The sequence below is a fragment of the Trachemys scripta genome, chromosome 3 (assembly GCF_013100865.1).
Source record: "Trachemys scripta elegans isolate TJP31775 chromosome 3, CAS_Tse_1.0, whole genome shotgun sequence".
NCBI classification, from domain to species: domain Eukaryota; kingdom Metazoa; phylum Chordata; order Testudines; family Emydidae; genus Trachemys; species Trachemys scripta.
In genome coordinates, this window is record NC_048300.1 from 24,603,744 (window position 1) to 24,617,568 (window position 13,825).

General features: G+C 48.6%; 1 protein-coding gene across 2 annotated transcripts in view; it reads left to right on the forward strand.

Moving 5' to 3' along the window:
- Window positions 1-11,806, forward strand: part of PNPT1 (polyribonucleotide nucleotidyltransferase 1) — a 56,916-nt gene extending 45,110 nt beyond the window's left edge. For both annotated transcript variants that reach the window (XM_034764297.1, XM_034764298.1), the window contains 3 exons: window positions 1,892-1,970; window positions 9,507-9,554; window positions 9,920-11,806. In XM_034764297.1, the coding sequence (XP_034620188.1) occupies window positions 1,892-1,970; window positions 9,507-9,554; window positions 9,920-10,075 (283 nt within the window). In that variant the 3' untranslated portion in view covers window positions 10,076-11,806. The remainder of the gene's footprint in view (window positions 1-1,891; window positions 1,971-9,506; window positions 9,555-9,919) is intronic.
- The last annotated feature ends 2,019 nt before the right edge of the window (window positions 11,807-13,825 follow it).

Consider the following 13,825-nt stretch of genomic DNA (forward strand, 5'->3'; position numbering starts at 1 on the left):
CCTACCATGGCGGACGGGATAAGGCAGCCCTCCCCAGAAACCTTTTGCAAAGGCTTTGGGAGTACATCAAGGAGAGCTTTCTGGAGATGTCCCTGGAGGATATCCGCTCCATCCCCATACACGTTAACAGACTTTTCCAGTAGCTGTATTGGCCGCAATTGCCAGGGCAAATTAATCATTACACACGCTTGCTTTTAAATCATGTGTAATATTTACAAAGGTACACTCACCAGAGGTCCCTTGTGCGCCCTCAGGGTCTGGGAGCACGCCTTAGGTGAGTTCGGGGGTTACTGGTTCCAGGTCCAGGGTGGTAAACATATCCTGGCTGTTGGGGAAACAGGTTTCTCCGCTTCCTTGCTGTGAGCTATCTTCATTGTCTTCATCTTCCTCGTACCCCGAACCCGCTTCCCTGTTGCGTGATTCTCCATTGAAGGAGTCAAAGCACATGGTTGGGGTAGTGGTGGCTGCACCCCCTACCATAGCATGCAGCTCCGCGTAGAAGCAGCATGTCTGCGGCTCTGCCCCGGACCTTCTGTTTGCCTCTCTGGCTTTCTAGTAGGCTTGCCTTAGCTCCTTAATTTTCACGCGGCACTGCTGTGTGTCCCTGTTTATGGCCTCTGTCCTTCATGGCCTTTGAGACTTTTTCTAATATTTTGCCATTTCATTTACTGCTACGGAGTTCAGCTAGCACTGATTCGTCTCCCCATATGGCAAGCAGATCCCATACCTCCTGTTCGGTCCATGCTGGGCAAACAGGAAATGAAATTCAAAAGTTCGCGGGGCTTTTCCTGTCTATCTAGTCAGTGCATCTGAGTTGAGAGTGCTGTCCAGAGTAGTCACAATGAAGCACTCTGGGATAGCTCCCGGAGGCCAATACGGTCGAATTCCGTCCACACTACCCCAAATCCGACCCAGAAAGGCCGATTTCAGTGCTAATCCCCTCGTCGGAGGTGGAATAAAGAAACCGGTTTAAGTTGAACAAAGGGCTTTGTCATGTGGACGTGTCTAGGCTTAATTCGATTTAACGCTGCTAAATTCGACCTAAACTCGTAGTGTAGATCAGGCCTTAAAGCTATATGAAACTGAAAGGTTCGGTGAGGCATTGGCCTTGAGAACTCAGGGGTCATGTATGGATTATTGTTTGGGAAGAGTTTGGACTGTCTACTAATTCTTAGAAGGGGACTCTCTTCCCAAGGAGCAGGTGAGCCAGGCAGACTTGAATGTAGAGTAACTTAGTGCCGGTTCATCTATGTAGACCCATTGCAGAAGATTGTTAGGCGGTATTAAGAATGTAGAGGAGCAGACCCTTTTATAAGTGGGAACCCTTATAAAAGTAGACACTGTTTGATAATATATATTTCCTTTTTGACAAAGTTTAAAAAAAAAAATGTTGTAAAACTACTGCAGAACAGATGTACTACCCTCCAAGACTTATGTAGAAAATCACTGTGCTGCTGGTGAGATTGCCGTCAGCTCCTCTCCTAGTATTTTTCTATTGAAAAAATTATCCTCTTCTCCTTTTCTCAACAGAGCTTTTCTGTACACTTCGCTGTATCTGTCTTATGTATTTTTAAGGCCTCTAACACTTGCAAACTCCCACAACATCTGAGTGCCCTTTCGTTTACTACAATGGTATATATTGATTTAAAAGATAAACCTAAAAAAATATGTACTAGTCATTTGTTATTGAAAATGAAGCTTGCATTTCAGGACAGACAGTTTAAATAAATGTGTGCACCTCCTCTGGTAGGTAAACAAGAAAATAAAAGGACCAGTAAAATCTTACTAAGGAAATTCAATTTATATTTCCATTGGAACCATGAGCCAGAATAAATGTACAGCTGTCTAGACATATATTATTTTGAAATAACCAAACTCTTTTATGATGCAGAGATATTGGAGTGATGGTAAAACTGTATCCGAATATGTCTCCAGTGCTACTTCATAATTCACAACTTGATCAAAGAAAGGTAATAAAAGTTGTTCAAATTAATAGGAAAACAAGGAGGCAAAGTACTTCTGGGTTTCCAATCAAGATTTCCTCCTGTTTTTTTTTTATTAAGTTGTTCAAGTGAGCTGAGAGAGGGGATAGTGTAGCAATCTATCTTCATTGCAGCGCCAGTCTGTAGGGTTAAAGGGAGATTATATTGCCCTTCCTAACAGTAATCAGATATAAGGAAGTGTATATGATGAAGAGGGTAAGGGCTTCAAATTTCAGACACTTACTAGCCGGAAGCTCATCAGAAAGAAAGAGGCACAGCCAAGGTCCAGGGACATCATCCTGGTAAAAATCCCAGCAATCTGACTTTTACCTATGCATGGGTATGTATGAGTGGCGGAGGCTGGCATTGCCCTTGGATAGTAAATCTCCTTCCCTGTCCTTCATGCTGGTCTTGACCTGTAGATTTTGTGTATGAGGGAAAAGCGGGTTTAACAAAAACAGACGGATTATAGGATTAAAGGATTATGTCATATAAAATTAACAATATTAAAATCAGTATAATATGATAAACTGTACATTACGATTTTATTTCATTTAATTGCATGTGGTGTACCTTGGGGCATAGATGCAAAGTTATTCTCTTCCTAACCAATATATCTTGGGTACCTTGGGTTAGTAGCTGGCAGGTAAAGATCAGTCTCAGGTCCTATGTGTAATATACTGCTGAAAATCTTATCTCCTGCATTGGCTACCATGGAAAACAGTTTCCTTATTTTTCTGAACTTTCTATGAACTGACTGCATGCTCCTACAGGGATTAGTGGTACCAACAATGTCCTATCATGCTGCATACTGGTGCTGCATCAACAAGAGACAGCCCCGGTGAAGAGATGTTTCAATAAACAAATAATTTTATGTATGTACTGAATACCCTTCTTAGACTGGGTAGTTCAGTATTTAGGACCAAGTTCTTACCTTGTATACTGAAGTACAACTCCTTTGAGATCACCTGTTACTGAGAGAAGTGTATTGCCCTCAGAGATACTGAATGTTTGGCATTTAACTTTTTTTTTTTCCACCATAGCATATTGTAAAACAAACATGATTCTTCTTCGAGTGCTTGCTCATATCCATTCCATTAGGTGTGTGCGCGCCGCGTGCACGATCGTCGGAAGATTTTCTACCCTAGCAACACCGGCGGGTCGGCTGTGGAGCCCCCTAGAGTGGCGCCTTCATGGCGCTGAATATATACCCCAGCCGACCCGGCGCCCCCTCAGTTCCTTCTTACCGCCCCTGACGGTCGTTGGAACTGTGGAGCGCGGCATAGCTGATCTCCACTCTCCCTAGCTTCGTTCGTTAGCAGTTATAGTTACAGTTCTAGTGTTAAATAGTTAAATAGTTAAAATAGTTTGTAAAAGTTGTTTAGTTGTTATACTAGTTCAGGGGATTAAGGGGGTCGTTTCCCCCTTTCTCCCCCGGCCGCGGGTCCGGGCTCATACCCAAAGCTCCCGGCTTCAAGCAGTGCGCCTCCTGCGCTAAACATATGCCCACGAGCGACCCGCACGACTCCTGTCTGAAGTGCCTGGGAGAGTCCCATCAAACAGATAAGTGCAAGATCTGTAAGGCCTTCAGACCAAGGACCAAGAAGGAGCGGGACTTTCGGCTCCGGCAACTTCTGATGGAGGCGGCACTTAGTCCTGACGCTCCATCTACAAGTCAGGCCCCGGCACCTAGCGCCTCGGTGCGCAGTGCCCCGGCGGCACCGGCCACGACGACCACGCGAGTGGCGTCGGACAAGCCTCCCCGGCACCGGACCTTGTCGGCACCGCAAGCACAGCAAGTGCCTAGGCGCCGTTCATTATCCCCAGGGCATAAAAAAGCCCATAAGACGGGGGCCTCCGTGCCGAAGACGCCGGCTCCCCCAGTGCCGGGGGTAGAGCCGCGTCCGCCGGTGGAGCACCGGAAACAGGTGCCTCCAGCACCGTCGACTCCGGCGCCGAAGCCGTTGAGTCCGGTGCAGATAGCGTCTCCACCGAGACCGGCGGTTATACAGTGCCTCCCGTCGACTCCAGAGACCTTCGAGGCGGCAAGAGACTTAATAGCTCTCACAGAGCCGGCACCGCCCCAACCACCGGCACCGAAGGCACCGTTGACTCGCCCGGTACAGTCGAGGGGGAAACCTGCCTTGATGCGCCCTCCATCGCAAGGGCTGGAACCTCGGCACCGATCCAGGTCCCGAAGCAGGTCCCCACGCCGCTCGCAGTCCCGGCACCGAATATCGCCTCGGCACCAGTCGTACTCGCGGCCAAGATCTTCTTCGCGGCACCGCTCTACGTCTCGACACCGCTATGATCGTCGGCACCGATCAACGTCGAGACTTAGTTCTCGGCACCGCTACGGTCGACGCTCGACGTCGAGAGGCCGCTCCCGGCACCGGGCATACTCCAGGTCCTCGTCGAGGTCCAGATCTGACTCCCGGCACCGACGAGGTCATCGGCACCGGTCACGGTCCCGGCACCGATCGCCGGCACCGCGTAGAGATAGATCATCTCCGGACCGGCACCGTGCGGCACCGCAGCCCACGGGAATCGTCTCGACGCTCTCGGCACCGCCGTGGCCATCGAGATCGGTGTCCCACTCCTCGGAGGACCTCTCGAGATCGGCATATCCCCCTCAAGGGCAAGCCGAGGAACAGGACTTGGGCCATTGGCGGGAGATGACAGAGGACCATTCTCATGGCCCATCTCACTGGTCGTTCTGGACCCCGTGGGCGTACCATCCGGAGCAAGGGGCTCCAATACCCTCGACCTCTCGCTCGAGTCACTCTGTCAGAAGGGCCCCGGAGTCCACCATCTCTCGGCCTCCACCAGGGGACATGGAGGCTTCCGTGTCCGCACCGCCTGACGCCCTGGACCCAGGCGCAGGTGATGCTCCGGCCCAGGAACAGGGAGACCAGGACCAGCCCTTGGATCCTGTTCCACCGGAGGCATCTTCCTCTTCTTCGCCGGACGAGGCAGTGGCGGGCACATCGTGCACGGGCCCACCTCCAATAGATCTTCAGGCTCACCAGGATCTTCTGCACAGGATGGCCCGTAATATGGACCTGCAGGCGGAGGAGGTAGTGGAGGTGCACGACCCGATAGTGAATATCCTCGGAGCGGATGCCCCATCGAGGGTAGCGTTACCCCTGATCCGCACGATACAAACTAATGCGGATACGATATGGCAAACTCCTGCCTCTATCCCACCCACAGCGAGAGGGGTGGAAAGGAAATACTTTGTCCCGTCTAAGGACTACGGGTACTTGTATACCCACCCCCAACCGTGTTCACTGGTGGTGGCATCAGTGAATGCACGAGAGCGACACGGCCAGCAGGCTGCAGCGCCTAAATCAAAAGAGGCTAAGCGGCTCGATTTGTTTGGCCGTAAGGTTTACTCAGCCGGAGGGCTGCAACTTAGAGCGGCGAACCAACAGGCGCTACTGAGCCGCTACAATTTTAACTCCTGGAACTCTATGGGGAAGTTTAAGGAGTTGATTCCCCAAGAGTCCAGGGAAGAGTTTGGAGCCATGGTAGAGGAAGGTAAGAAGGTGGCTCGAACCTCCTTGCAGGCCTCCTTGGACATAGCAGACTCGGCTGCACGGACCCTGGCTTCGGGTATCGCTATGCGGAGGATCTCCTGGCTTCAGGTTTCGGGTTTGCCTCCGGAGCTGCAGCAAACCCTACAGGATCTGCCCTTTGAGGGACATGGATTGTTCTCGGACAAGACGGACTCTCGCCTGCAGAGCCTCAAGGACTCGAGAACAATCATGCGCTCCCTCGGGATGCATGTTGTGGGCCCTCAGCGCAGGCCATTTAGGCCGCAGCCTCAGCGCTTCTATCCCCACCCCCCCGCCTCGCCAGAGACAAGACTCGGCCCGGAGGCGAGGGCGAGGTGGTAGGAGAAGGTGGACCGGCCCTCAACCCGGCCAGAACCAAGGGCCACCTAGACCACCTTCAGGCCCCAGGCAGAACTTTTGAAGGTGCGGTCGAGGACGACGCCCCAGTCATCCACCAGGATCCAGCCCCCTACTTTCGGGATCGCCTCTCCCACTTCCACCGTGCCTGGTCCCTTATAACTTCGGACCGTTGGGTCCTCTGCACGGTGGAGAGGGGATATGCTATCCAGTTTTCTTCTATCCCCCCCTCCCACCCCCCTTCCCCGTCCCTCTTCAGGGACCCTTCTCACGAGCAACTTCTTATACAGGAGGTTTCTACGCTCCTGGCCTTGGGGGCCATAGAGGAGGTTCCGATAGAGTTAAGGGGCAGGGGATTTTATTCCCGTTACTTCCTGATCCCCAAGTCCAAAGGAGGTCTGCGGCCCATCTTGGACTTGCGCGGACTCAACAAATTCGTAGTAAAGTTGAAGTTCCGCATGGTCTCTTTGGGGGCCATTATCCCTTCCCTCGATCCTGGAGACTGGTTCGCCGCCCTCGACATGAAAGACGCATACTTTCACATCACAATTTACCCACCTCACAGACGCTTCCTGCGATTCGTGGTAAACACGGTGCACTACCAGTTTGCAGTCCTTCCCTTCGGCCTATCCTCGGCCCCAAGAGTGTTCACGAAGTGTATGGCTGTCGTGGCAGCGTACCTTCGTCGACAAGGGATACAGGTGTTCCCGTACCTAGACGACTGGCTGGTACGCGGTCGCACCAAGGAGCAAGTTCAAGCTCACGTCCACACAATAGTGCACACATTCAACGAGTTGGGCATCCTACTCAACAAGGACAAATCCACTCTAGAACCTACCCAGAGAATAGAATTCATCGGAGCAGTTCTCGACTCCAAACGTGCACAAGCCATCCTGCCAGACAACTGCTTTGGCACCATCACGAACCTCATTCAAGGGCTACAGGCCTTCTCAACTACCACGGTGAGGTCGTGCCTTACCCTGCTGGGTCACATGGCTTCCTGCACGTACGTAACCAGGCATGCCAGACTTCGGCTTCGCCCACTCCAGACCTGGGTGTCATCAATATACCGTCCACATCGGGACAGCCTGAACATGGTGGTCACGGTCCCGAACTCGGTCCTGGCCTCCCTCACCTGGTGGCTAGATCACAATGTGGTCTGCGAGGGGATGCCATTTCACGCCCCACAACCCTCTCTGCACCTGGTCACAGACGCTTCATCTCTGGGTTGGGGCGCCCATCTCAACGAACACCATACCCAGGGCCTGTGGACTGCACCCCAGCTAGCCCTGCATATCAATGTTCGGGAATTGATGGCGGTGCGCCTGGCGTGCCAGGCATTCCTCAATCTCCTACGTGGCCACTGTGTGTTGGTTCTCATCGACAACACCACGGCCATGTTTTACATCAACAAGCAAGGAGGAGCACGTTCGTCAATTCTATGCCAAGAGGCCATTCGCCTGTGGGACTTCTGCATCGCCCACTCAATCCATCTCACGGCATCGTTCCTCCCTGGAGTCCAGAACACTCTAGCGGACCGACTCAGCAGGTCCTTCCAGACGCACGAGTGGTCTATCCGTCCGGACATCATACATTCCGTCTTCCGGAAGTGGGGGTTTCCCCAGATAGACCTGTTTGCATCCCGAGACAACAGGAAGTGCCACATGTTCTGCTCCCTACAAGGTCGAGCTCCGGGCTCCCTCTCGGATGCGTTTCTCCTTCCCTGGAAAGACCACCCGTTTTATGCCTTCCCTCCGTTTCCTCTGGTCCACAAGGTACTGCTCAAATTGCGCAGAGACCAGGCACAGGTAATTCTGATTGCTCCAGCGTGGCCGAGACAACATTGGTACACCACACTGTTGGAGCTCTCGGTTCAGACACCGATCCCGCTTCCATTATGTCCGGATCTCATATCTCAGGACCACGGTCGGCTGCGTCACCCCGACCTGCAATCACTCCACCTCATGGCGTGGCTGCTCCATGGTTCACCCAGGCAGAGCGGCAATGCTCGCACTCTGTCCAACAGATCCTGCTGAGCAGTAGGAAGCCCTCAACACGGACCACGTACCTGGCCAAGTGGAAACGGTTCTCCTGTTGGTGCGAACAACGAGCCACGTCCCCGTTGCAGGCACCCATTCCTCTCATATTGGAATATCTCCTCTCCCTAAAACAACAAGGGTTGGCGATATCTTCAATTAGAGTTCACCTGGCCGCTATATCGGCCTTTCACCCAGGGGAACTCGCGTCCTCGGTATTCTCTAACCCGATGGTTGTTAGATTCCTCAAGGGCTTAGACCGGACGTACCCACAACAGCGTCATCCCGTCCCGACGTGGGATCTCAATCTGGTTCTCTCCAAACTCACAGGTCCTCCGTTCGAGCCACTGGCCACCTGTTCACTTCTGTACCTATCCTGGAAGACAGCCTTCCTCGTAGCCATCACCTCAGCAAGGCGCGTTTCTGAACTCAGGGCGCTTACATCTGAGCCCCCTTACACAGTTTTTCATAAGGATAAAGTGCAGCTTCGTCCACATCCTGCCTTTCTCCCTAAGGTGGTTTCTACATTTCATATCAACCAGGACATATTTCTCCCGGTCCTTTATCCCAAACCACATGCCACTCGCCAGGATCAACGTTTGCATTCCCTGGACGTACGAAGGGTCCTGGCCTTCTATGTTGACCGCACAAAGCACTTTAGAAAGACGACGCAACTCTTCGTTGCAGTGGCTGACCGAATGAAAGGCTCACCGGTCTCCTCGCAACGCTTATCCTCCTGGATTACGTCTTGCATCCGGACTTGCTATGACCTGGCAGGTGTCTCAGCACCGCACCTCACCGCCCACTCCACGAGGGCCCAAGCCTCCTCGACTGCTTTCCTGGCGCAAGTTCCGATCCAGGACATTTGTAGAGCGGCAGTTTGGTCATCAGTCCACACGTTTACAGCCCACTATGCACTAGTGCAACAGTCCAGGGACGATGCTGCTTTCGGATCAGCGGTTTTGCACACAGCAATGTCTCACTCCGACCCCACCACCTAAGTTGGGCTTGGGAGTCACCTAATGGAATGGATATGAGCAAGCACTCGAAGAAGAAAAGACGGTTACTCACCGTTGTAACTGTTGTTCTTCGAGATGTGTTGCTCATATCCATTCCAAACCCGCCCCCCGTCCCCACTGTCGGAGTAGCCGGCAAGAAGGAACTGAGGGGGCGCCGGGTCGGCTGGGGTATATATTCAGCGCCATGAAGGCGCCACTCTAGGGGGCTCCACAGCCGACCCACCGGTGTTGCTAGGGTAGAAAATCTTCTGACGATCGTGCACGCGGCGCGCACACACCTAATGGAATGGATATGAGCAACACATCTCGAAGAACAACAGTTACAACGGTGAGTAACCGTCTTTTCTGCCAGGGTATCCTGATCAGTTTAAATCCTCCATTCTAGTTGGGAAACTTGACTCCATTTAATTCCTGTTAAGTCACAATGCTATATTCTAAGTAAAACAGAAGGCTTTACAAAAAGCTTTTATGTACCCATTACTCTTAGTAAAGCTAACTAACTCTTTCTATAACTTTCTGAATTTAAGAACATTTTGTTTAATTATTGTGTTCTAGATTAAACATCCTAGTGCCTTGGGATTAGATGTTGGCCAAGAAATTCAGGTATTTATTTAAACCTTGAAAGTGTTGAAAAAAAATCATTGTCGATTTTGGTTCATTATCTGAAGGTGTAATAGTTTTGCATATTATCCTTGTTTTGTGTTTGCATAGGAGGAATATGGCTACATCTGCTATGAAAAACTTCAGTCCATCATACTTGATAGCTTTGTGCGCTGGTTAAAAGCCTCATCCTGCTCCCTTGGAATAAATGGGGTTTTAGCCATTGACTTCAGTGGGAATAGGAATTGATTGTGCAAAATAGATTTAATAAACTATGAAAACTTATTTCAGTTTGATATGGTTAATTCTTACACTGAAACTTAATGTAACCCGTGTTACAGTCTGAAAGCAATCTCATTTCTTCTTAGGTGAAATACTTCGGACGTGATCCAACTGATGGCCGAATGAGGCTTTCACGTAAAGTACTTCAGTCACCAGCCACAACTGTGGTTAAAACTCTAAGTGACAAAAACAGTATTGTAATGGGAGGTGCAATTCCAGAGTCATCTAGCTCATCCTGTTGACTAGTAAGATCATAAGAACTGTTATGGTCATATTAGTACTAAACTTTTTAACAACTGAACAGATATTGTACAGATAACATTTTAATTTTGTATAAATACTATTGGATGCTGGTTGGTATTGAACTTTTCATCACTATCTCATAGGCTGTTTCATTCTGTGTCACAAAAAGCTTAGTTTCGTTGTAGTATTGTTACAAATTATGTAAAATTGCCAAGGAAAAATTGACAATTCTAGACTTTGGGTCGGCTACTGTATGTAAGCTATCAGAAAAGAACTATCTTTATTTTTAAGAAGTCTTACTCATAATGCCAAAGAGCAGATACAAACCCAGTTTAAAGAACTGTAAAGTTTGCTGCTTTCTTGGAAGTTCTGACCCGCACAGTGGAATGCCTGAAGCTGTCACCCTTACACAAAAATGTCTCCCTAACATGCATTTGATTGTAGTCGTGGTTTAAGATTTTTCAAAAGAATATTACGTGCATTTTTTTCTTCAGAAGCCAATGGGACAGTAGACAAACGTGACTGTTTATAAAGTGGAGGCAAAAGAATGCCATGTCATTGGCAAATCAAATTTTTTAGTAATAATCACTTAAGATATTGTCACTGGTTTAGAACAATCTTATTCTCTAGATTGGTGGAGCTATATGCTGATTTAGAGGAATGCAAAAATAAACTTAATGCATTTTTAACAAACATTTGTGAATGTGGAACCTTTTTGATTTAACTAATATTTTGTCAGTTGGTCCCTGGAAAAGAATGGTATCTTGCATTTTCTTTGGAACATAACACGGTACCAAATAATCCAACTTTAATAAAAGCATGCTATTCTAGAACCTATAGACTGACAATTGTGAATCAAGTAAATATGTAGAAACACAAATTATCAAAGCTAAGAGGTGATGTAAAGGGTCATAATTTTAAGATGCTGTTAGAAAATTTGGCTAAAATTCCATCAGTATCTTATGCTGCTATTCAGAGTAAGAATGGTGAGAATCAAGGAACATCCAGTTGCATAGATTGGAGAACAGACCTCTGTAGCTCCATAAAATAGACATTTTCAGAGTTAATGTTTCAGGAATATCTGATAGCATTCCAGCGTAAATGGTAAAAGTGAGAAGCCCTTTTTCACTGACTGTCCTTTACATAAGGCAAAACAAACTCCACAACTTTTGATTTTGGGGGTGTTCCACTTTTAGTTTAGCACTTAAATTAGCACAATGTACCTCTGTTAGTCAAAGCCCAACTGCAGGACACAACCCTATAATGAATGACATAAGGAAAAAATTTCCGCAATCTGCAAGATATGTGGAATTCCTGATAATTTAGAATTAAATGCTGATGAACCTCCCCCCCCCAAATATATATAACAAATATAAGAACAAATAGGAGTATTGAGATGATAATTTTTTTTTCCAGCTCTGAATTAAACCATTGTGTCTAGTATACTTTTCAAAAAATTTGTCTTAATTCAGTGGAGGAGTTTTAACATTTTTAATGTTCAGTCAAGATGATTTCATCAGATTCTCTTAGACTCAAAGGGACACTTTTAAAAGGTTATAAGAATTAACTGTTTGTCCGCCGCCATGTGTGGAGGTTTCCAAAACCAGTTAAGAAAGCACCTATTCCCATGTTGCTCTCAAACTTTGTCTAACAGTAGAAAACCAAGCCTTCTGTCAGTGGCAAGTAGACTCTGAAGCTCCCAGAATAAAAAAAAAAAAAAAAAAGTGGAGCAACATACAGGGAAATATTTATCTCTTAGTACAAAATAAACACTTGTGTTTGGGGAGGAGAAATGTGAACACTTGAGTGTGAATATACAGCCACAATTATTTTGCTATTTTTTTTATTCTTAATAAATATTAAAAGAACATTGACCCAGTTATATTTGTAGTCTTTTGTTCCTCACAATATAAGCTTGAAATATAATTTTTTCTCTACCAATCTTTTGCTTGTCCACTTGTCTCACTGTTATAGTATTTCCAGTGAGATACCCTTTCACTTCCTGGTTTTGTTACTACCAATTACCAGCACAGATAACCAATGAGGTCCAACTCAGTGGGTAATATTAGGGTATCATGCTAATGATCACAGATCAGCCCTAAACAGAATCTGAGCAGAAAAATGTTTTAGCTTTTCATTGACTTCCTTTAGGAAATATAACCTCGGTCTAAAAGTGCCCACAGTTCGTAGTACAGTCTCTGTTCAATGGACACTGAAGTTCTGTTTTACATTTTTCTTTTAACAGATGGCCAGCAAAGTAGTCTGGTTATTAAAGTGAATATATTGATTTTGTTCATAAGGCTCTGAACTGTGTTTCAACATCAGAGGTTTAATAAGGCACTCCACTAGATGTCCAGTGAAGTTGATGGTTTGGAATCTGACCTGAATCCAATTCTTAACCCGGTTGTGAAGGTTAATAATTAGATCATTTGAATGGCTAGGACTAATGTGCTTTAATTTAATATGAAATGTTAGTCTATTGTAGATCATGTAACTCCTCGAAGTGTGGTTATACTCTGAAAAATGACACTGCAAAAATAGCATTCTAGTATTCCAAATTTGCTCACTTCTTATTTTTGTAATTGATAGCCCTGCAAACTCAATCTGTGGGGTGAATCTGAAGTTCTTCGAGTGATTGCTCATGTGTATTCCACAATGGGTGTGCATGCTCGCTACGTGCACCGGTGCCGGAAGGTTTTCCCCTAGCAGTACCCTTAGGGGAGTGCCCTAGCAACCCCTATAGTGGCGCCTCCATGATGCGGTATAAGGGGCACTGCATGCTCCCCCCAACCCTCAGTTCCTTCTTGCCGCTAGTGAAGGTGCTTCGGAACTGCTCTGCTCCAGCTTTGCTGTAGCTTGTCCCCAAGCTTGTTCATTCAGTGTATGGTACCTGAAGTTAGTTAGTTAGTTTAGTTTAGCTAGAGTGCCCGGGCCAAGACGTGCCCCAGGTTTTAAGTCGTGTGACACTTGTAGGCAATCGGTGCCAGTGAGTGATCCGCATGCAGACTGTTGACGCTGTTTGTGGGAAACCCACCTCAGTGATCGCAAGATTTGCAAGTCGTTTAAGCCTCAGACCAAGAGAGAAAGGGACATCAGGCTCTGGGCTATTCTGATGCAGTCGGTGCTGACCCCGGCTCCAGTGCGCCGCTCTGAGTCAGCACCGGGCACCGTGGTGTCGGTGCGCGGCGACCCTTCGCTGCCATCGACTAGTCGGTACCGTTTCCTGTCCATGGGGCACGCCAAGAAGAGTAGGAAGAGGCCTTCGCTGCGGCACCGGAGTAAACCCGGGACAGAGGCTAGACCCATGTTGGGCAGTCCTCGATCCCCACCAGCCTCTAGGCCTCCGACTCAAGCCAGGCCCATTCGGAGCAGGCCTGTCCAGATGTCCTCCACACCGGAGGCCCTGCAGGCAACCTGTGATGATATATCCATGCCGGTAACAAGAGCACCGTCAATGTCAACCCCACTCTCCAGAGGCAAGCCGCTGCTGGGATCACCGCAGTCACCCCGGCTCGGTACTGGTCTTGGTCGAGGGAACGTTCCCGACACCGTTCGCCGCCCAGCATGGGTTCAGGGCAAAGTCCACGTGGATCGCCCTTGACGCCCTCCAGGCTGTCTGGTTGGGTCCCATCTGACTGAGACTCTCAGCACCCCTCCGCCTCGAGGAGCGAACACCAACGGGACCGAGGCAGACGATGCCAAAGGTCCTCTTCTCGGAGGGGCTATCGCAGCCGGTCACGACATGAACG